Raw genomic sequence first — 21820 nt, forward strand, 5'->3', positions numbered from 1 at the left:
GGCCTATTTCTCGCTGAAAATGTTTTCAGAAACACGTTTCCGTTAACTATTTTTGTAAAATATGAGCATGTGTTCCAAACAAGCCGCCATGACAGTTTGGCAAAAAAATTCCAGAGAAGCCAGACCCACGTGCCACGTTTGTCCAATCAGTTTTCCATATTTTGGGTGACAATACAGATTTTTGACCGCCTGCTGTTAAGGAGACGTATTACGTCTTGAGCATGCCTAGAGCATACGCACACACAAGTTAGCTTTGCTTCAATGTGTTCCGAGGCAATTTTTTGACAAACTTAGAGACTGGTCAGTCCGACTGCAGAAAGTTGGTGTGTCAGAGCCTTTAGCTAGTACCAGGTACTCCTAAAGTGCAACGTTCACACTCTCAGTCCAAAACACACTGTCCTCAGGTTAGATCTGTTTTGTAATTGGACTGTGTCCACAAACCATCATCAGGCTGAAAGTAGCTCCTAACTGGCCAAGATAGGAGAAATTCAGGAAATGCCAATCCTTACCTAAAGACAACTAAATATTTACCTAGTTATTCACAAAAGCATTTTATTACTAAGCTCCAAAGTCTGGGAGAATTTAGATGTGGTCCAGAGGACTTCTGAGTCCTTAAGTACCGTTTACAATCAGTCAGCTGCTGCCAGAAATGTTCCGTGTTGTGTCTGTGTTTTTGGAAAATCAATACTGCTAATGAACTTTTAAAAGCATATTTTGATGGCAGGTGGAGTTAATGAAGGTCCAGTCAGCTCACCAACAAAATCAAAACTATTCAATCACACCCAAGATGACCTTTTGAAAACTCTCCGCTGTACAGCTTGTACCGCTGATTAACTAGGAGTTATTCATCAAACCAAAAATGACTTCTTAAGACCCCAATGTAATAAGAGCTCATGAAGTGCACATTAAATAACCACCAACTGCGATAAATAAAATATATACAGCCAATGTCATGCCCATTGCTGGATTACCCAGTAACATTGGTACAATATGTAGTAATACCAGAGACTGTTTAGAACCAAGACACCCCAACTCAAGCGTTTCCTGTATCTGTGTCCCATGGGGTCCGCCACCGCTACGCCGCTTTAGGAGACCAGCGGCAGGTCCAGTTTTATTGATTCCAATGGGAGAAGTGAACACAGATTATGAACCATCCTTTTTCCCCGTAGTCACCAAAGTAGATATTGGACCCATTTCTCACAAGCTACATATCTCCATAACATTCTGATCCTAAAAGGACATTTTTCATACATCAGTAGAAAATTAACTTTGTTTGAGACGTATTTCTGTCTCAGGAGCAAACTCTCGCGAGATCTGGAAACACAGAGAAACCAACGTTCATAAACGCTCTAACAAAATTAATCTCTGTGATGCTAAATATGTCTTTTAGTTGTGTAATATCTAATGTTAGCAAAAGAACATTAATAAATTATTCAAACATAATTTTTTTTTTTTTATTCATCCACATGACCTTTACTGCACATTCAAACAAGACCGCGCCTCTTTAGGAGACAGGAAGTGTGTACCATTTCATACCACTGAAACGCGCTTTGGTAAAATCTTTGGTATAAAGAAGCTTTGGTATTGCCAATGTATCATGACTTTTTTGCGACAATTAGTTTCCCTAGAATCTAATTTATTTTTAAAGATATTTTCTGTTTATACGATACCGCCGACGGCAGTTACATGATAGCTGTTTCCAGCAAAATCTGAAAATGTATGTAATGTACTTTTTTACAAATGAAATAAATGTCAGGCTGACTGACGTAATGTACATTCTCTTTAGAAAACAATTAGTTCTTAGAAATGTCTCATGATAGATTGTCTCTAGAAGTGACAAGGAAACGAAAATCGCAAATACTGAATACTATTGACGTATCGGACAACAGCATATCGTCCCAGCCCTAGTATTGGGGAAAAAATTCCATGTCTACGTGCAGATAATCCTGATTTAGTTGTAGTTGTTTTAGGTTAGTTGTTCTTGTTTAGGTCTAAAGGGACAGTTTATTGATTCCATAAACTGTTTAAACCTCTTCTCTTATTTGAAGTGGGGAAATGTAGCACTACGAAGTCATTTTGCAGGTTCTTTAATTCACTCGAGGGCTGCTCTCATACAGTCCCCCACTGTGCAGAGATTTAAGCCTGACTGACTGAAATGGCAGAAACACAAGAGAAATCTACTGGGCTCACCGGCTGATGACTAAAGACTTTTTGAGCCAGTTGAAGAAGCTTAAAAGATGATAAATGCCTGAAGTTAATTAAAAAAAAAAAAAACTCATTCGCCTCCCACACTTTCTCTGAAACTTCATACAGTGTGTCATATTATGTTCATTACTATCATTATACTATTACTCTAAGTTTTACTGGTGCCTCACTTGTCTTCACTGACCCTGGAGAAGGGAATTAAAGTAAAACTCCTGTAATAATATTATTGTTACAGCTAACTGTCCTCCTATTAGCCAGTTAATTAGCTTTCTAGCAATCACACATGGTCAATGAGGAATGCTAATAAGCTTTGTCGTAGTCCGAAAGGGATGAGGCGGATAGTAGTTTCCTCCATGATGTGACAAGTGGCTGGCAAAGAAGAACGACAGACGAAAATTCAAAATGTCAAGGCATCCATTTAACAGCCGTATGCGCTGGCAGCCAGTTAATCTGACACATTGTTGAAGAAATCAATAGAAAGCAGAAAACTGTTTGGATAAACTGTTGGCAGCTGACATCCACCACTGTGAAACCGTGAAATCCACATTAGTTTCAGGACGTCCGGCAACAGACAGAGAAAGGAGGTGGGCGGCTCCGCTCGGGGGTTTGAACAGTTTTATCTGTTACAATCTCATATACTGTGACACACACACACACACACACCAGCAGATAGTCCTGACACAAGCACTTGAACTCCCTTTTTCATTCTCCGCTCCCAGGAGATCCTTATCAACTACACTAACACATCCAGCCCAGCCCAGTATTTTCACACGATGTTAGGTGTTGAAACCATCCAGTACTACAGCCGGTCTGAAATGTCAAGAGGCCACTCGAGTTTAGTGTGTTCCTGATGAATTCTAAGCCATCTAGTTGTTCTTAAAGCAACAAACAAGGGACTCAGCAGAAAGAGAGAAAGACACCAGACCCCGTTGACGTGAAGGAAAGTTTGTTTTTGTTTCTCTTGGTCCAGGTCCAGAGAACTCTCCCATAAGTGACGAAGCACTTCCCGTTTGAGACCCTTTTTGTAAATAGTTAGTAGAGTCTGAAGAGGGTGGAGGTGAGGTGGGAACTGGGCGATTAAAGAATAATACCAGATGGAGCGTTCAAAGACTGTGATTGCAACTTTTGCCATATTGACATTTGGAAGTTTAATATTTAAACTCTATTGACAATATACTGGCGGATTTTCTTTTACATATAAAATACATTTGGTTATTATTAAAGGGAGAGACAGTAAGACAACGCTATCTGTCTAAAGGGAGTGAAAGTAAGACAATTCTATCTGTTTAAAAGTAATGGTTCATCTGCACATGCAAGTTGTAAAGCAGGGGGGTTAAAAGGTACCAAGTGGGAAAACTTACTGCACCTCGGTATATTGAACAATACAGTCGCAGGATACAAGTTGTGCTTCTGTGAACTTACCGAATATGCTGTATCTGAGTCCACAACAGCCCCTTCCCAATACCTCTTCTAAGACCATAACTGTATCTTGTCCTCAGTAAGTTGCTTCACTAAAAGAAAAATATCCAACAGAGCATTTTTCAAAGTGATTGTGGTTCTGACAGCCAATTATCACCAGCACACAGACATGGCTCGCACTGTATGGTAAGTTTACAAGGATTATATAATAACAGGACATGAATTAAAAGAGAAGTTCTTTTGCCGTATACTTATATATAATAAAGATGGAAAAATGCCAGAAATGGCTCTGGATTCCTCTCACAGTCCTGCGGCAGACAGGTTAGGTGACCTGGACCAAAGTCTGTTTATATGCTCCAGTTCCTCAATTACCCTGAAGAGGAAAAGGTGATAGAAGGTGTAAAGACTGATGTGTTTGGGACATCTACACAGAAGAGAAAATAGCATTGATTTGCTGCTCAAGTCTAAATGTGTGTCACACTAAGTAGGGCTGTGCAATTAATCGGAATTTAACCCAGATTATGATTTTGGCTCCCAGTGATCACAGTAACGAATCATCGTGAAAAAACAATTATTTAGCTCATGACGTTTTGCAAGTACATTTATTTTCTCTTATGTTCTAAATGAAAAAATAAAGTTTAAATGGGAGTATTAAAGAAAATTTCCCAGTTGTCTGTTGTTGTTTTTTTCTGTTGATTTATTTAACTTTTTCCACCGTTTTTGAAGTACAGTAACTGCAACATCTTTACAGAAGTCAACGAGTAATTGTTAAATCATCTTGATTTCCATATTGACCAAAATAATCGTGATTATATTTGTTTTCCATAATCGAGCAGTCCTAACATTAAGTACTTTCATCTTCAAATTGATCAATTGATTCAAATTACTGCTGTAACTTAGCTTCTACTTCATTTGCTATCTATTCCCATCGATTTCATACATTTTCTTCTTTTATATCAATACATTATACTCAAGTTTTGTATAATTCCTGGTCATAATATTTAATATTTTGTTCTGCACATAATACATACAAATCTATATTAAATGCATCATGCTTTGGATGGCCCAGGTGTTTCAAATCACTGAACGTAAAAAAAACAACCCAGTATCTGCTTGCAGGTCTAGTTTCATTTGGAGGGGTTTTGCTTTGTAAGTGCACACCAGCGCTGGAGAAAGCTTTCCAAACAATGTGTAGGTTACTGTAACTGTATAAAAGCAATCATGCCCTTAAGGATATTCTCTGCTGTGATTATGGCCTCTCAGTTTCACATTGCAGGTATTGCATCACCACTGTGGACATAATCACAGCACAAAATGCCCTCTTAGGCCCTCTTGCCGTAATAGTTATTTCCTTGCCACGTTTCTTCCTCTCAGACAAAGTAATCACCTTTTTAAGAAAAAAGACAACAGGATGTTCTGTTCAGATAATGGTATGCAAGTCTGTCACCAGTTATCAAGTGCTGCCTACAGTGTATTCTTAGACTCGACCAATAGAAGGACAGGAGAATACTGTGTGCTCCGGACCCTCATTTGCAGTACAGCAGACGACTGTTTCCGTCTGGTAAATAATTCCACTGAAATTTAATTTTAGAGATGCACATGTATATAAAATAGTTCTTTCCTTGCAGACATGAATGTGCCTTCACAGCACAATTCAAACCAGATTAGGATCATTTTTAATAACAAATGTTAGTCAGGAGTTGTACATTTCTGATTGCATGTGCAGAAATTATTACAGGCCTACATTTGAACAAAACTGGAACAGCACTAATAGATCAGTGTAGTTGTAATCTGAGAGCTTGTGAGCTAAAGATTATTTGTCATCAAGGTTAATGGTTATGTGATGTGGCACACAAGCCCACATGGTGAAATCTAATATGCATGTAGGCAGTTTGTTTGCTGAAAGGCCCCATGGCTGTCACAAAGAAAGCTGAACAATCTTTGATTACTGATAATGTTCTCTCATTCTATAAATACAATCTACTGTACAGAGCAGTGCATAGAAGAATAACATGTAAAACTACAACAAATCTAAATTGTTGAAACGGATAATGATCATTTTGCTAAACTTGGCCATAAGTGGCTTAATCAAATATAATGTTAGCTCTGACTGTAGAATATTTACTTTAGTATTTTTTAGGTAGGTCCAGACTGGCTGCGACCTCCCGTTATCATAGGTAACTCTATCAACATGATCATGGGGTAAAGGACAATGATTAGGCTAGACAATTAATGAGACAATCCGTTTTAGAAACTGTTTTATTTTGATGACTGATTTATTTTTTTTACAACAAAAATTCCAAACCTTTGCTGGTTCCAACTTCTCAAATAGTCAACTGATAACTTGGGTTTTGGACATTGGTGGGAAAGAAAGTGTAATAGGCAGTCATTCAACTAATCAAATAATCAATTAATTTATTTAGAAAAACAAATTAATGCTGTGAAAAAAACCAAAAATAGTTTTTTAGTCCCAGTATAAAAGAGAAACAGATTCAGAAGGACTTCAAAGATGGAGACGGTGATAAAGACCTTCAGCTGCCTTCCTGTACCGCCCTCTGGTGGCTTGATGTAACATAATAGTAGTTGAATTCAACAGTATTTTTACCACCGTGCCACCAGAAAACTCCCAGTCCAAATGCAATAAATGCAACAGCATTTATCCTAATTAGGCACCAATATACCCAATTCTATTTTGGTTCTTACGGATACCAAGTACCGACCCAAAGTACTTAATAATATCATTACAGTTCTAACAATGAGTGCATTTTTTGTCAACGACATAGCATGTTGATATATCAACAGTCAATGTATAATGATGGCGGTGCTGTCTCATCTCGTTATTATAACCATTGGCATGTAACTAAGTGCATTTAAGCTGTACTTATGTACAGATTTGAGATACTCATACTTAATTTGAGTCTTTTCTTCTAATGCTACTTTCTACTTCTACTTCGTTACATCTCAGAGAGAAATGTTATGGTTTTTACTCCACTACATTAACCTGACAGCTTAAGTTAATAGTTACTTTACAAATTAAGATGTTTGCAATCAAAACGTATGTAGTTTATAAAATATGTTTTATTTACCCCGGGTGCCTGGGTAGCTCAGTTGGTAGAGCTACCAAATAGAGGTTTACTCCCCCCCCCTTTAATGTCTTCAGCTGTCCTGTCAAATAAAGGCCTGGAAAAAAAACCAAAAAACTGAAATGGTTTGCTAATTAAACACTGAACTGTATATCATTTCCAGTTTTTAATGTGAGTGCCTTTAAATCTCTAAACACATTTCACTGATGATATTTATGTTCTTTTATGTACAAGTAACATTTTCAATGCAGGACCTTTACTTCTAACAGTGTATTTTTACAGTGTGGTAGTATTACTTAAGTAGCCTAGTACTTAAGTACTACTACCACATTTTAAGTAAAGGATCTGAATACTTCTTCCACCACTGGATGTATGTTGCTTTGTATATTGGCCTGTGTATTATGCTAATAGGTGTGTGTGTGTGTGTGTGTGTGTGTGTGTGTGTGTGTGTGTGTGTGTGTGTGTGTGTGTGTGTGTGTGTGTGTGTGTGTGTGTGTGTGTGTGTGTGTGTGTGTGTGTGTGTGTGTGTGTGTGTGTGTGTGTGTGTGTGTGTGTGTGAGAGAGAGAGAGAGTCTGGCAGGCAGCATTGTTCACAGCAGCACTGGAGGACACATCTCCATGGCCTGTGTACCTTTCCCCTCTGCCTGCTACTATAAATAGCTTCCAATGTTTTTGCTGTGTGTGTGTGTTACCCTGGCTTTCATAGATGTTTACCAGACTGTTGAATAAGGGAAGGTGAAAGAAAGACAGAGAAAATTGGGAAGAATATAAGACAAAATGACTAAAAAGAAAAAAATGAAGCACAGAAAGCCAAAGTCAATTGGCAACTATATTGATTGATATATTGATTATCTTTATTAAGCAATGACAAACATTGGATAGTTGCAAGTTACAAGTCTGTGTTTTTCTTGGTCTTGCATTGTAGTTGATTGAATATTTTGGGGGTCTAGACTGTTGGTCGGACAAAACCTGCAGAACAGGGACATGTAAGTGTTTGTTGTAGCAGGGTTTTGCCATTGAGAATAAGCTAGCATGCTAGCGCTAGTATGCCACGTTTAGCCACCTTGTCCCGGCTAGTTGAACAGGAAGCACCAGAATAACACAAATAACTCTCCAAATCCCAGAAAAAAGTGTGTTTTTCATAACATTGGCACTTTAAGATTATCAGTGAGATAAATGTGAAAAATTCGTCTTAAATTCTGTGAAAACTTCTGTCTTGAGTGAGTGAGAGTATTAAGTTAATGTTGTTTTAAATCAGTACACCTGCAGTATGAGGCTTAATAGAGTAAACCTAATGATTGCACAGGAACAGAGGGCCCATGGGCCTCATATGGTACAGTGTCTTTTGATTGACTTTTCTACTTCATTTAAAGATATTTTTCAAATTGTGTATTCACCAAGAATGGCTTCAACTGAATATAGCTCCACTTGCAACATTCACTCTATAAATTGAAAGTATCAGGGTGACATTCTTATATAAGGTTCAAGCACTATAAATTAAAGTATTGCTGTGCATGTTTGTATGCTGACATTTCTAGGAACACTCTTTAGCAATGCTAGTAGCACAGCTCTAGGAATGTCAAGGCTGGTTTGTCAGTCGGTCCAGCACTTTGATGCAGACTGAAATATCTCAACAACTGCTGGATTGATTGTGATTACATTTTGTACAGACATTTCTGAGGAAGTGTAAGTAATTTTATGATTCCCTGACTTTTCGTCAGGGAGTTATTTAATAATAGTTATTTAATTAAAAAGTGAGCGACTTTGGCTCCGGCACGGCTCTTTCTTCTCTCTGCCTCGACCTAACTCCCCACTGAGTCTGACTTAAAGGTGTCGTAGGTAGGATTGTGAAGATCTAGGACTTGGCCACAAGGGAGAATGAATGCAGGTGCAAGAGCAGTGATTGACACACACCCCCTGGCCCTGATTGGTGCATCTGAACAGGGAGCTGTGGATTTTTGCAAATCATACTACAGGCTGTAGGTGGTGACAGAAGAGCCAGATTTTTTTTTTTTTAATGACCTGCTTCATTTAGTACTACTGGAACATAGGGTCAGTTTCAGCACAGAAAGTTAGTTTTATTTAAGTCTGTTTTACTGTATTTTGATGTCCCACAACACTATCGGACTATCTTTCAATGTTTATTGTGTTGAACATTTCCAATTTATCAAATAATAGCTTAAAGCATTTAAACAAAGTTTTGTGTTAGTTTGTAACAATTACAAAAACCTACTTCTGACTGAATGACTTTCATTTTCACTGTAAATGCATATCGGGTCCAAATATGGGTTATCTGTTTAATTAACTCTTAATAATCTGTTTTGGCCTTAAAACGACAATATCCCTAGTTGTCTCCTTCTCCACAGTAGTCAAATGAACCACTATTATTATTCACAATTTTTAGCTCTAAGCCTATGCTAGTGACATGCAAGTGCATAATGTTAGCTTCAACCCACTTCTTCAAGAGGTTTAGACCCCGATTACAATGTGGATTTAAAATTTGTGAGTAGCATGAGGATTCCGTTAAGAGTTAAAAATATGGTTATACATACTAATGTAAGAAAATACCATTTGTTAAATGTATGATTAAATGTAATTTGTTAATGTCAAATTAAGGGCTGAAAAAAAAAACACATTGCATCTTCTCTGCAATATTGTTCTTCTGTTTGTTCTAAGTACAAAATATGATTTGCTGTCATCCATTTCAAGAATAGAAAAATTGTACTGCACTAAAAGTAAACTTTTCCATGTCATGTGCCCCACCTGGTGGCCTGATAGGGTAATGTTTATACTGAAGCCTTATGATTTGCTGCCATGATGCTCTTTACAGAACCTCCAAAGTTAACTGTCTATATTCAAAGAAGACAATAAATACAATTAACCCAGTACTATACTTGTGTAAAAATGTAAGGTACTTTTATATTACTTTATTTTAATGTTATGCTACTTTTTGTACTCCAGGGAAATATTCTACTTTTTTTACTGCACTACATTTGTTTGTCAGCTGTACTTACTGATTACTTTTCAGATTTAAATAATTGCACAAAAATACAGTGCAGTAAAGTTGTTGTTTTTTTAATCCTTTTGGAGTGGGCCCCTTTACAAAAAAGCTGTTTATAGTTGGGGAGCTTTGTCACATTCTTTTTGCTATCTCATTAATCGTCTCACAATCCCTGACATTTTTCTTTGGCCCATTGCAGGTGTTAAACCTATGGGTTGAAAACTACTACACCCAACTACCAAACTGCATATAAAGTAGTTTAAAGTATATCCATATTGACCAGCTATATAACAGTTAAACAACACTTGTGCATTGATGCACACACATCATTATAAAATGGCATATGTGTAGTAGAACATAAGTAACAATAGTCAATTTTGTTCCTGCATAAGTATTTTTAATACTTTAATTATTTTTTAAAGTACATTTTACTGATAATTCTGTACTTCTGAATATTGTTGTTCTTTGATACTGTTGTATTGGTACTTTTACTTAAGAAACTGAATACTTTCTTCGACAGCTAATCTAATCAATGAAGTGACAAAAACAAAAATCAGTCAGCATTGTGGATCAATGTTAAAGCCTGTTATTCATTGAAAACATTTATTACATTTTTATGATGCAAACAATAGCATTCCCGCCCTTGTTGGAACAGCTCATCACATAGTCATGAGGGAATGAAAGACACAAAGGGACAGGGACAGAAAAAGTGTGTATTACGTGCAATTCAATTGTTTCCGTTAAAAAAACATGACAATCAGCTCTCATTGTAAATTTTGGCATATTTCCCCTCTTTCTGTACTCTCTGGAATAATGGTTATTAAAAGTCAAAATAACAAGGCATGCATAATAGTTTCTGGTAATGCACATAGAACAAAGGATACCACTTATAAATGCAAAATCCATGTACGATGTACATGTACATTTCATATATTTATGGTCCCTTTCTTAGAGGCTTCTTAGGCCTATCTACCTGTTCCTGCTGTGGGACTGTGCCCTCCGTTATCTACGCTTGGTTGCTAGAGTCACCCTGTACAAAGGTCTGTGCCAGAAAATATATATCTCTAGGATGGACTTCTTACATTGACAATTTCTAGATGTTCCAACCATCTGTTTATTCCTCCCATTATCTAGTACTGTTATTATCGAGCTATTTATCCCCAATTTCATTTAAATATTTCTCTTCGCATCTGCAACTGACCATTGCGCACGATTTTATCAAACCTTGCCAGGGTTATAGCCCGCATTTTCTAATAAAATTCTTCTTCCATCTGCTATACTACCACCCATGCTTCTCTCTAAAAAAAAGAAAAAAAGAAAGGGAGCCCAAAGCCTACTTGGGTCCATTCGATGTCACTATGCCCACAAGATAAACGTCTGGGACTAAAGTCGTTAACTTACAAGTAACCCTAAAGAAATTATCTAATTTCTGATACGTAAAGATAAATGCACTGGTCCATTTTGTTAAATGGGTGAAACAGCCACCCATCTGTAAGTCTATAGTAAGGGCTGTATACATGGCCACACAGTTTATTTACTGAAATCATGTAAAAAAAACAAGGACAAACCAAAATGTGTCGATTACATACAATGCTGAATGAATGTCTTTACTGTTTAAAAAAAAAAAAAAAAGTACTACAATGTTGCTTGCCTTCATTCCTCAAAATGGCGGGGAAGAGGCATCAAGGATTGTTGATATACCAATGGAATCATGAACAGATTTACAGTTATAATGCATCTATCATCACACTCAACAGATGGCAGGTAGGGAGAGAGGGCAGCAAACGACAGACAACATAGAAAAGATTTATCCGTTTGAATTTGCTGTGGAACCAATGCTATGTTACTCTCGTAGAAAAAGACAGATGGAAACGAGTGTATGCGCGCGTACAGGTATGAATTCTGTAAGTGCGGAACCAAATGTTCGACCAATATAAGTCTATTGGGATCAAGTTGTACTGGTTTCTCTGAAGGTGGAGGCAGACTGGTTTAACCAAACATGGGGCTGAGTATGATGGTACTGGTGGCAATGGTGGGCGTCTTGAGTGGTTGAGTTTAGCGCCCCTGGTGGTGGTGGTGGTGTGTTACAGGGCTTGACTGCTTTAGTCGATATACTGGGAGAGCCAGCGGAAGCCCTCACCGTAGCCCTGCCTCTTCAACACACTGCACATGAACACTTCAAGTGGTCTTGTGTTCAGCTCCTTAATGGCAATGGTGCCCTGAGAGAAAAGCAGGAAAATGTCAGTGTGTGTATGTATGTATGTATGTATATATATATATACTTAATTAGCTAATGTATGCAGTCACAACTGATTCTGTTTTTAATAAAGGCAGCAGTATTTTATTTCACTACGACGGCAGGGACTTTAGGATGCTTTGACACCATACATGAATAACTTTTCAATGTCAGTCCACGGTGGATCTTTATTAGGGTTGGGTACCGAAACTTATGGCCATTATGGCACCAGTTCCTAAACGGCCGGTATCTATCGGACCGAATGACAACGTGGATTACAGCGCCACTTAAACGCCTGCGCTGCTCTCTGGTGCTCAGATATTAAAAGGCAACAGAAGCATCTGCACGTCAAGCTAGGTAACCCCACATCAGGTAACTTAGCCTACCTTTAGCTGTTTCAGCATTTTAACAATGTTTAAGCCAGTTATTAGCTAAACGGTGAAAAGTGTGGCTGTATTTCACTCAAAAGGATTTACGCCGGGACATTCAACAGTCTGCTGATGTAGTTGGAGTTGGCCTTAGCAATAAACAAGCCGTTTTATGATCATCTTTGTTTTTTTTAAGAATCTGTCCAGTCACTGGTATTATTTCAAGTATTGTTTTAGCACTGGTATTGGGGGGGAAAACGGTTCAAGTCAACAATTGTTAAAGTGACATTTCTTTTATATGCTTGCCTTACTTATTCTTACAATCAGATGCTCAAAGAAGGGTAAAATGTGCTGTCCCGACAGATAAGGGCTGCGTCCACATACCTTGCCTGTTGTCTGTCCATACAATCCAAAGATTTCTCTCAGCTTCTCCTCGCTGATGGCCTCTGGTCTGTCAATCTTGTTGCCCAGGATCAGGATAGGCACGTTTCCGATAGTCTCGTCCGTCATTAATGCCTAGAAGGGTAGATTACATATTACCATGTGGCTTTCATATTTATCCTTAAAAAAGGTGATAAAGATATTTAGATGGTGGAGCAAAACCAATGATGTATGCTGCAGTGTTTCCTTTAGAATTTTTTTAGCAGTGGAGGCAGGTCTGTCTGAACATTTGTATTGGAAGGTCACAAAGTTTTTTTTTTTAATCTCACATCATTAGCACCTACTGTATTTTATTAAATATATTTAATATTGTTGTAGAATTGTATAAAAAATAAAACAATACTATTTTATGGTACAACTGGCATTCCTAACAAATTGGGCCTAGGACATACATAGATGATCCAGCTGAGAGGATGGTTAGTTTAGCCAGCAGTTTACAAGTTTACAATAATTTTTCAAAATTTCAAGGGTCGTGGCAAACTAAGAAACAGTCATTATTTGCTATTTAGAGTAGAGCTGTGTTTGTGTAAACAGCGCAGTGGACAAGAGTGGTCTGTCTGTCTTCGCTGTTCAGAATCCCGTCTCTTCCGAAATGTAACGCTTGTATTAGGGCTACATAATTAATCAAATTTGGCTTCATGAGCTATTGTGAGAGCAAATAAACATTGGTGGTGACCACTATGCTGGTGACGTAAGCACCAGAAGAGTATTTGACCAATTTTTAAAGTTTAGCTGCGCTCTGAATGCTTTCAAAAACACTGTTCTACAGTGTGACATGACCTAGCATGTATCAGGTACTTACATCAAGTTCTGCTTTTGATTCGGCCAATCTGGTGATATCTGCACAATCCACGAGGAAGACAATACCATTTATGGCGGGGAGGTAGTTTTTCCACACTCTGCGGGCTGAGTGAAAAAAAAACAAGAGTTTAACAGTCCAGTCCGTCTACTTATGTTAGACACAGAAACACACAAAAGAGTATTGGCTGTAGAGAATTTCCTTTTTGTCCTGCACAAATTGGATGCAGCTTTTTCCCACAAGTGGGTTTTGGATACTGTATGTTTGAAAACCTGCTAATAACTAAATTTTATTTACAGAGTTCGACAGCAGTAAAAAAGTGGTGTTTTACCGTGTTTTACACTGCGACCAAGGAAACAAAATACATTTTTACAGAACACATGTATACCTTGTGCGTGGCCTCCAAGGTCGAAGGTGGTAAAAGTCATGCCAGCAATCGTCAGCTCTTCCGAAGCTAGATGAAGGAATTTATTATTATTATAATTATTATTATTTTTATCATGAACAAATCATGAAAGTCTGGCAGCTCAAAAGTCACTGACACACATTAGTTTAGTGGATTGGGATGTGCAGCATGGGTAAAATTACCCAAATGTTAAACATTCATACCATTTGTATACTTCAAGCTCGTACCCATTCAACAGTGGTAAACATCAAATGTCTGACTTCTTCTTCTTCTTCCATGGATGGCTTTCAACAAACTGAGCGTGTGTGTGTGTGTGTGTGTGTGTGTGTGTGTGTGTGTGTGTGTGTGTGTGTGTGTGTGTGTGTGTGTGTGTGTGTGTGTGTGTGTGTGTGTGTGTGTGTGTGTGTGTGTGTGTGTGTGTGTGAGTGTGTGTGTGTGTGAGAGAGAGAGAGGGAGAAGCACCAACTCACTTGGATGTAAAGTTGGCACATGCTGTCCCAATCTGTCATCTTTAAGCATGTGCAGTAGCGTTGTTTTGCCAGCATTGTCCAGGCCAAGAAATACTAACTTGCCCGATTTCTTATACAGTCCTGCAACAAAGCCAGAAGCATTTCAGAACACAAGCTGGAACTTGTTTTGGTTTTGTACATGGGCTGCATCCTATTGAATATTATAATTCTTAGTCTTTGGAAATTTCACAAATAAGAAAACATCTACACATGTGAGCTCAGCCATTGAGTCAAGTGGTATTGGAAGGTCTGTCATGGCTTAAAACTTTGGTTTGCATTTTACACAAGCGCAGACTTGTTCTCAGGCATGCATTGGATATTGAATTTATATGTATAAATGGTTTCTTTTATGCAGCAGTGGCTGTGCTCTCTATTTTGACTTTGTCATACTCTAATCTTGACTTCGCATTGACACAAAAACTGAAGCCACCCTTGCGTTAGCTGTGTAAATTTAATTCTATGGAGGAACGACATTTAGTCAAATTGACTTTAACACAAAACCTCACAGTAAAACTTTAAATTTAAAAAGTGCTTTCTGCTTCAAAAGGGAAGCCAACAAGATTTTACTCATATTGTCAGTTTTCTTAGATACAGTATGTATTGACTAACTAAATATAGGAGGAAAAAGTGTCACTCCTTCATCAACTTTCCTGAGGAGAGGCTTGTTAACAAGGCTTAGTGTTTACCACTCTTTGAGTCGGCGGAGTGATACCAAGAGGATTTGTGAAATTTCACACTGAGTCAGCTCTACTAGACGCCATCAATACATAACAGCACAATGCTACCTATCTGACAGGGAGAACAGGAATGACTGCTTCAGTCATTGGATTGACTGTCACAGTATTTCCCGCCTGCTTTGTGTGTCTTTCATGTTCACATCAAGAACATCACATTCGGGTTGGACAATTGTTTGTTTATCCATATCGTCATATTGTCATTATCAGAGATCGCATCTGGCTATGGTGGTATTTGTGAGACGTGATCACAAATCACTACTTCCGTCGTTGGACAATAGTTCTGCTTCTTCCTATCAACTTGAGGGTGGGATTTCTAGAAACAAAGCCCACAGATTTGGACACTCTTTGCACTGGTTTTTACTGAACACTTTAGGACTAAGGGTTTATTGGACACACCAGTAGTTGTAACAATTAAAGATGTTCTTGTAATCCCTGAAGACGGATATACTCTCTCATTACCATTACAATTCTTTTCCTTTTTAAAATAGCTTTGTGGTTGACACTACAGCCACGCTATTTTGATTTTTCACTTAAAATACTAAAGCAGTCAAAGTAGTTTGAAGTAACCTTTTAAAGCTTCCGACACCAAACTCATGTCTACTTTGAGTTATTGTGTCTGATGATCACCAGTACTTACCTAACAACTGTAGTACGCTATTGAAACCTATTGAAATCCAATCCAATATGAATGACATATCCGGAGCTGTTGAATCCTGAAAAACAACAAATTGGAAAAAGGCAGATGGGATATGTTATTTTGGCTGTCAGGTCCATCACACACAAAAACAAAGCAAGATGCTGCCATTAAGAATCTTGATAAAAATTGTCTAATGATGCCTTTCCCATTACTTTATCATGGATGATTTGTCAATACCTTTTTGTACGTAAGTTGTTACTGATGTTATCCACAACAGAATACTGAAGTGCAAAGAGTTGTCACAATAGCTGACATGACACACGCATACAATCTCTGTTGAAATCATAATTAAAACCACAGGCTGTTCATGTTTCTACAATGCTCCAAAGTTCACTTGCTCGAAATTTTCAACTTATTGTGTAATATTTAAATTTCTAATTTTAGAGTAGATATAAAGACATTGGCAAATTCCGGTACGTGGTAAGATTACATTTAATTTTACTGGGAAAAAAAATCCAATTTTAAATAGGACAGAACTTTTTTTAGTGACATATTGATGGCCTAAGCTACGACCTAATATACATATTTATTACATAGCTTGAGTCTACAGGGGGAAGTACCTGACCAGACAATAAAAATAGACACAAGAGTATCAGAGAACAGAAGACAGACAGTAAGATCAATTGGAACCAATCAGAAACCCACAACATGAAACTCCATGAATATGCAGTCTGTCTCAGCCTATCACATAGATATTGGCAGCTGGTGATAGAAACAATGACTTGCTATCTACATCCAATGATTAGCTTGTTCCAGTGGGAGTCTTTGGACAGCAGGACAGGAGATTCGCAGCACTGATCACAAACCATCTGACAGCTTTTCAACAGACAACAGGAGCGTTTTGATCTACACAACCCATCTCCAAGGGCCTTGGAAATGAAGCCTTGTCTTAGCCTTTCATGATAAGCTAGCCTCATTGAATTTTAATCAAAACAAAATGGATCTGAGATTGGATCTCAACATGTTTTAGTTTCAAGTGTGTTTACTCCCAATTAAACCATGATATTCAACACACACATGCAGACACACACTGTTTTCCAACATCATCTCATTTCCTCGCTTTTTCTCTGTGACGGTGACATCAGAAAAAGGTAAGCTGGTGCCGACCTCTGGCCCTAGTTACGTAGCATGCAAATAACTCCAGGGTTAAAGTATAAGGTAGCCAAAGATCAAAACCACACAAACCCAGCTGAACTACAAATCAGCTGCTGCTACAATCCAGCCCAATATGCTCCAACGCCTGCTACAACACTGTGGGCTGGTGTTACAGACTGATGCTCCCACATGTGGCATGATGCAGCTGTGAATATGAAACAGTATGACAGTAACTGACAACCACAGGCGCAAATGGGCTCATAAGACAAATTAGTTTAAAATGTGTGTCAATGAAAATGTTTGCCTTAAGGCAGCCGCCTTAACCTTTTAAAAGGGATATGACATTAAAGTGACAGTAAAAAAAATTTGCAAGGAAATACAATGCTGACTGCCAAATTAAGAAAATCGAACATGCACAGGAAGACTTCGACTAGAAATGCCCCCCGGGCATTTCAAGAAGGCACATATGTTGTGAATTAGATCAGGTTAGATTTTAATCATTTCAAGACTTTAAGCTAGGGGTGGAACAATATAGAAGACACGGTTCGGTTCATACCTTGGTTCAGACATTACGTTTCCGTATGAGTTCGGTACAATGTAGGCAAAACAAAAATGCAGAAGACAATTTTTTTAAATGTTTGTCTCAGGCTGAACCACCTAGTGTCATACAGGCTCTCTCCTAAGCTAGTTGCAACAGCCTGAAGTCTGTAAAGTAAGATGTAAACAATAAGTGTCCCACATCATCTCCAGAGTCCATCTGTAATTTTTTAACAAAATAAGACAATCGGCTATAAAACGTTTTTCACCGCAGAAAGCTGCTCCCTGCCTGGCTAAAGCTAATATAGTTTGCCTGAAGAAGCAAAGCATCTGTCCCAACCAACGTTACGGTTCGGAGCCGCGATGCTGGAAACGTAACAATCTACAACAGCAGTCTTTTCACCATTCTCTAGCCTGTACTACTGTAACTGACTGGGAAAATGTAGTTTTCTCAAACTTGCATTCTTAAATAGGCGGGTGGGTCCTCTAACTCTTTGCTACCACTCGCCATACTTGTCCTTAGTGCTGCTATCTCTGACTCAGTAAAACTGCAAACGTAAGCAGAGCTCGGCTACATACGGCACGACAATCACAGCTAACAGATTAGGTGTCCCTGAAGAACCTGCGTATCTAACACTACTTCCCCATTACATTAATTAGTTTGCAAAGTTTTATTTATTTTTATACCGTGTATTATCGGTGTAAATTCATGCACTGAACCGTGATGCCCATAACATTCCGGTTCAATGTGAATTGTTTAACCCCTACTTTCAGCACAGGATTGTGTGACTTAATAGTTGCTCAAAATTCACAATGTTACACATTTTGATAGTTTGCCAGTTCACAGAGTAAGATGATCACTGACAGGACATATTTTCCTTGAGAAGATATGGTCTCTATCAATTTACATGTACTTTGAGATTTCAGGCAGGTGTTGTGAATCAAATAGATGTCATGAAAAAAATTGTAGTAACTCTAAATGTGATTTGATTCAGCCTGTCACAATCACTGTCAACTTAGGAGCGTAGTTAGAAAACATCTAATATTACCTTAAAGGCTAATATTGGAGGATTACTTTAATTGTTTTTTTTTTAAATTAAAAACAAGGGACAAAATGTAAAGTGTAATGTAAACGAATATTTCCAACATGGACTCTGATGTCATAGAAAAAAAAAACATAAATGACACAGAAATCCCCAAAACAATAAGCAACAGAAACCAAGTACATACATTAGAAACAAAAATAAATACATTTTAAACAAAAAAAACAAGATAAACAAAAATGAATTAAAGTACCTGTCTTTGTATCTCCCTTTTCTACACATTCGTTACGTCCTAAAAACACTAGATTAGACGCACAGGACCTGCCTGTCCTATTATTTTAATTGGCCATCTCAGCCCAGAGATGAACCCGGACCTGACCTGTAAAAGCTCCTCAGTATTTTCCTTGTATAAAAACTTGCTCCCGGTAGCTCCGTTTACTCGCTGCACCTTGCATTGTTGCACACTAGCCCTGGTGTAATGACCATGCTGGGTATGTACCATTCCTATTTGTGAGCCCACGTATTCAGGTGCTGCTTATGATGTTAAACATATGGTTAAGTTTTAGCTGTTCCACCCTGAGTTGTACTGGAAACAGGCCCACCTTCTTAACGTTACATGGATAGTCTGTCTCCGACAGGTTCCGCATTGACAAAAGAAAACTAAAAAAGCCTCAAGTATAAGAATGACACGTCATAATATCAAAGTGTAACACATAAGTAAACTGTCATTTGATAAAGCTTGGGTGAGGCCAACTAGTAGGTTGGCTAGCAGGAAGCCTCTAGCTAGCTACGTGTCATATTCTGCAACAGGCGACGTTGCATCGAGTGGTTACTGGCTACGTGAGCTAAGCAGCAGTTAGCTAGAATAAATACTTCACGGATGCACTAACACCAGCGATTTGTAACGTTATTAGTTCGAGTATTTCCCTTCCAATAATAAGTATGAATGTTGAATTAAATATAACAGCGGGTCAATTTCAGTTTATATCAAGCTCAAAGCTCTCTGATAATAACCGAGTGTGCCGACTTGGTGTTAGCAATGCTAAGATAGCAACCGGGATAATTTGCTAGCGGAGATGCCGAACATAAGAATATTTTCAGATTATTGTTAATAGAATGTATTTTTTTTTAAACTTACCCTTTATTTATGTGTAGAATAATTTACAGAGTGTGTTCGCTCTTTCAGTCATGTAAATTGGTCTCTCGGTCCAAAAGAGAGCCTGCGAAATGCCAGGTCTTCCTCTCCTTTTTCGTGTTTTGTTACTGAGCCACGACACTGCAATGGCTATCCAGCAACTCCCCGATAAAAACCTGCCCAGCCGCTTCCTGTTTATGTTCCACAATCATCTTTCCGGCAGGGGAACTGAAAGAAAACCAAGTGCCTGTCGTTCTTCTAGTTTTACAATTTCCACACACATATTCCACAGCTTTATTTTTCACACAACATTGTATTATGGTAACACTTATTGGTTTACATATCGAACTAAACGACTTGGTTTTCCCAGGGGTCCCTGATGGGGATCCAGTTGGTCCCAAGTACAAGGTGAATGATTTATTTTCACTACAGTTTCATCCAGAATTAGCACAGTGACATACTGCATGGCTAATGTTGTCGTGGGTTTCATGCATTTTCTGTAATAAAATTACATACATAATTTGTGTCAGTTCAGGGGTCCTTTACTTGGAAATATTTGGTAATCACTGTTATAATATTTTCTATCTAGAATCGTATTTATTAGCAAAGTATGTATTCACTTAAAATGAATTTGCCTTCAAACTCAGAATACTTTATTGATCCCCATAGGGAAATTGTAAAGAAAATTAAGTTGCAGGTTGAATTTTATTTAAGGTATTGTTATTATTAACTAATAGATTATTGCACCAAGTAATTTTTGCATTGGTGTATTTAGTGCACACATTGACATGTTAAAAGGGAATAAACAATATGGCAACAGTAAAGAACAGACAGTACATACAGAATATATATAGCATGATAAAAGTGTGTAAAAAGATACTATAACAAAATAAGAAATATTTACAGTACATTAAAACAGTTTTAGAAAGGGAAAGAAGTAAGGCTGTACGTTTTAGTGCAAGGTATGCAAAAATCTGGATCAGGGGATGTTTAAAAACTTACAGTATGTAATATGTGCAATTGTCAGGGATGCTAGTCCAGGTTGTGCAGTTAAATGTCACTTCATCTATAGGTGAAAATTACTCTGGTGATCGTTTTAATTCTTTATGGAAAGATTACCGATCTCGTTGACACCCAACTAAATGAAAAACTGCTTTAAAAGTACTAATTGTACATACAATATACATTTTGCACTCTCTTCTCGTGTTTCCAGTACACTGGAAAACCCAGAGCACAAGAGGAAATGCCACGTGTACATACTGCGCATGCCCGACGAGTTTTACGTTGATCCTGCTGGGTGATCCCAACTTCCGGTGAAAGAGGAGAATCGTCTCACACGATTACTCTAACAAGGCCTATCGTTACTCACCCGTAGGTAGTTGAACGGGGTTTCGGTCGTAGCCATGGACCTGTGATCGCCAACAAGTCAGCTAATTAACTTTTTAAGAAAGTAGAAGACGTCACCATAGACGACGCTTTGACTAAACGTCGCCAGAGCCACAGGTTTGAACGTTACCCTGCTACTGCCAGCTAGTTAGCCAGCTAAAGACGCAGCTAACGTTAGCTTTTCGCCAACCAAGCACCTCTAAATTAAGTCCTGGTATCTATTTCAAGATGTCAACTGCGGGATTTAACTCTCAGAATGGGACAGGACAGGCATATGCGAACGGTAAGTAGCATTCAAATGGAAGTAACGTTTGTTCAAAGCAAAGTAGCTAACAGCAGCTAACTCGCTAAACGCAAGTAATAGGCTGACAGTGACACTAGCAGCAGTTCTTGGCTCTTCTCTCTGTGGCTATTTGCTAAGTGTACTAACTGGCTTGCTTAGTAACGCTGTAACTAAAGGTAGCCAAGCAAGGGCGAGCTGTCATGTATAGTTAACGTAACACCGGGACAGCTGCGGCTAATCTTGACCTGTCTTAACGTTAAGTGGTTGCTATCGGTAGGGTAACTAGCTATAACGTCACCTGCCTTGGTCCGAACTAGAATAAGATACCGGTAATATACTAACCGACACAGTTACGCTGTACAGAACAGTATCGTAACAGTCAAGAACTTATTTATATAGCTAATGGATGAGTGTTAATGTAACCTATAGTGACGATGGAT

General features: G+C 38.2%; 2 protein-coding genes across 6 annotated transcripts in view; one reads left to right on the plus strand and one right to left on the minus strand.

The window, feature by feature from the left end:
• Positions 1-10278: 10278 nt before the first annotated feature.
• On the minus strand, positions 10279-19950 carry sar1b (secretion associated, Ras related GTPase 1B). Of its 2 annotated transcripts, XM_034890168.1 has the most exons (8): positions 19715-19886; positions 19179-19236; positions 15842-15917; positions 14429-14548; positions 13941-14006; positions 13556-13659; positions 12697-12828; positions 10279-11927 (listed from the first exon to the last, which is right to left on the minus strand). In XM_034890168.1, exons 2-8 carry the CDS (start codon positions 19221-19223, stop codon positions 11811-11813), a joined length of 660 nt encoding a protein of 219 aa, XP_034746059.1. In that variant the 5' UTR covers positions 19224-19236; positions 19715-19886; the 3' UTR covers positions 10279-11810. The 2 variants fall into 2 exon arrangements, with proteins under 2 accessions (XP_034746059.1, XP_034746060.1); XM_034890169.1 differs by lacking the exon at positions 19179-19236 and having other exon boundaries at positions 19715-19950.
• A 1042-nt stretch (positions 19951-20992) lies between these two features.
• The window catches only part of sec24a (SEC24 homolog A, COPII coat complex component), a 32982-nt gene continuing 32154 nt past the window's right edge, over positions 20993-21820 (plus strand). For 3 of the 4 annotated variants that reach the window (XM_034890668.1, XM_034890670.1, XM_034890671.1), the window contains exon 1: positions 20993-21380. In XM_034890668.1, the coding sequence (XP_034746559.1) occupies positions 21326-21380 (55 nt within the window). In that variant the 5' untranslated portion in view covers positions 20993-21325. The remainder of the gene's footprint in view (positions 21381-21820) is intronic. The other variant, XM_034890672.1, reaches the window with a different exon arrangement.

This window comes from Etheostoma cragini, chromosome 13 (assembly GCF_013103735.1).
Source record: "Etheostoma cragini isolate CJK2018 chromosome 13, CSU_Ecrag_1.0, whole genome shotgun sequence".
In the NCBI taxonomy this organism is placed as follows: domain Eukaryota; kingdom Metazoa; phylum Chordata; class Actinopteri; order Perciformes; family Percidae; genus Etheostoma; species Etheostoma cragini.